This window comes from Chaetura pelagica, unplaced genomic scaffold (assembly GCF_000747805.2).
Source record: "Chaetura pelagica isolate M959 unplaced genomic scaffold, ChaPel_1.0 scaffold47, whole genome shotgun sequence".
Classification (NCBI taxonomy): domain Eukaryota; kingdom Metazoa; phylum Chordata; class Aves; order Apodiformes; family Apodidae; genus Chaetura; species Chaetura pelagica.
The window spans coordinates 3,462,145-3,463,661 of NW_009954140.1; the positions used below are offsets into that span (position 1 = coordinate 3,462,145).

At 44.0% G+C, this 1,517-nt stretch overlaps 1 protein-coding gene across 1 annotated transcript in view; it reads left to right on the top strand.

The window, feature by feature from the left end:
* The window catches only part of RHBDL3 (rhomboid, veinlet-like 3 (Drosophila)), a 53,193-nt gene that overhangs the window by 48,757 nt on the left and 2,919 nt on the right, over positions 1–1,517 (top strand). Inside the window, exon 6 of the mRNA XM_010002782.1 lies at positions 643–743. Coding sequence (XP_010001084.1) covers positions 643–743 — 101 coding nt within the window. The remainder of the gene's footprint in view (positions 1–642; positions 744–1,517) is intronic.

Genomic DNA, 1,517 nt, shown 5'->3' on the forward strand with positions numbered 1-1,517 from the left:
ACACCACATCTGCCTTTGTCTCTCTATCTCTTTAATTGCTCTTAAAGTTTGCAATGAAAAGAGCTTTGAGCAGATCCAAGTCTCCAATTTGGATAAGGGGAAGCAGTATCTATATTTGGATGTGTTGCTATTCATGGTGCCTTTATGTGATTGACCTGTCATTTTGCTATCTTGTGTTTAGTGCCTCCATTCAGGTTCTTTTTAGCTAGTTTTACTCTGAAGTTTTATGAAAACGGGCTGTGCTTTTGATCAGAGGCCTTATGCTAAGTTCCAAGTCCTCAGTTCTTTCTCACTGTGCAAATATTTGTCCATCCAGCATAGGAGCTTCTTCTGTTTCCAGGTGTGGAACACAACAAGGACATTTTTCTGTCTCCTGCTTCCTTGTTATTTTAGTCAGGGTGTTAGTGCTTTTTGCAGCATAGGTCTGAAGATCTGCTGCTGCCTTGCTTGGCTGCTTTTAAAGTGGATGCAAAAGAATCAATCAGTACTACAGGATGGAGTCAATTACAAGTCAGTTGATTCCCCCTCCTTCTCTTTATCTGTATATTACTGACCTGCAGCAATTAGAACAAAAGAGGCAGGGATTTAAGGTAGGAGAGAGTGTGGCTGGTAATTGTCACAAACCCTTCTTCTTTCTCCCAGGGTCCCTGGCAGTGTCAGTAGCTGATATGACCGCTCCTGTGGTGGGCTCCTCTGGAGGTGTGTATGCTCTTGTCTCAGCTCACTTGGCCAATATAGTCATGGTGAGTACCAGAATGACTGTCTAATCTCTTCAGAAGTGAGCTGGGTCTGGTGGCCCAAAGGGATTGGAAATAGGGCCTGACCAAGCTGTTGGTCATTCAGAGCTTATCCCAGTTAAGAGTTTTGTTTCAGTGGTGTGGTCCTGGAATGGAAATTCTAGACTGTGGATGGTGGCTTGGTACCTTGGTGGCTGGCAGCTTGCCAGGAGAAGCCAAAGATTCTGATAATCCAAGATTCACCAATGTACTCCAGGATTTCAGCTCTCCTTGCAAGGACTGACAGATGTTTGGAAAAGAAGGGGCTGACTGGCTCAGCAGAGGTTGCAGATTTGTTTCTGTCTGCATGTGCCATGTAGAGTTGTCAGGTACCTGAGGAAATGCAGTATTTGGTGGATACCTTCCCAGGCTTGTTAAAACATGGCAAAGTGGCCTGTCATTTCACTACTCATTAACCTCCTCCAGATCTATTTAGCAAATGCTACCTTAGCACCTGTATTTCTCCATTATCTGCTGCCTCTTTTCTTGTTTGAAATTAATTTTGCTGCCTTTCCCATTCTTGTGGAGTTTTTTTTGCTTTTCCTTCCCCCTCTTTTCTCTCTCTGCTCACATAGTATCTAGATGTAGTGCTCCCACATGCTGAAAGAGATGCTGGCCACTTGCTGGTGAAGCTCAATCTTGCACAGGTGCTTTGAGCATGTTGGGAAGAGGAAGGACTGTTATAGGGAGGGTCTCTCAAATCTTCTTGTGTCTCCTTTTAGGCAATGAAAATGAAAACAT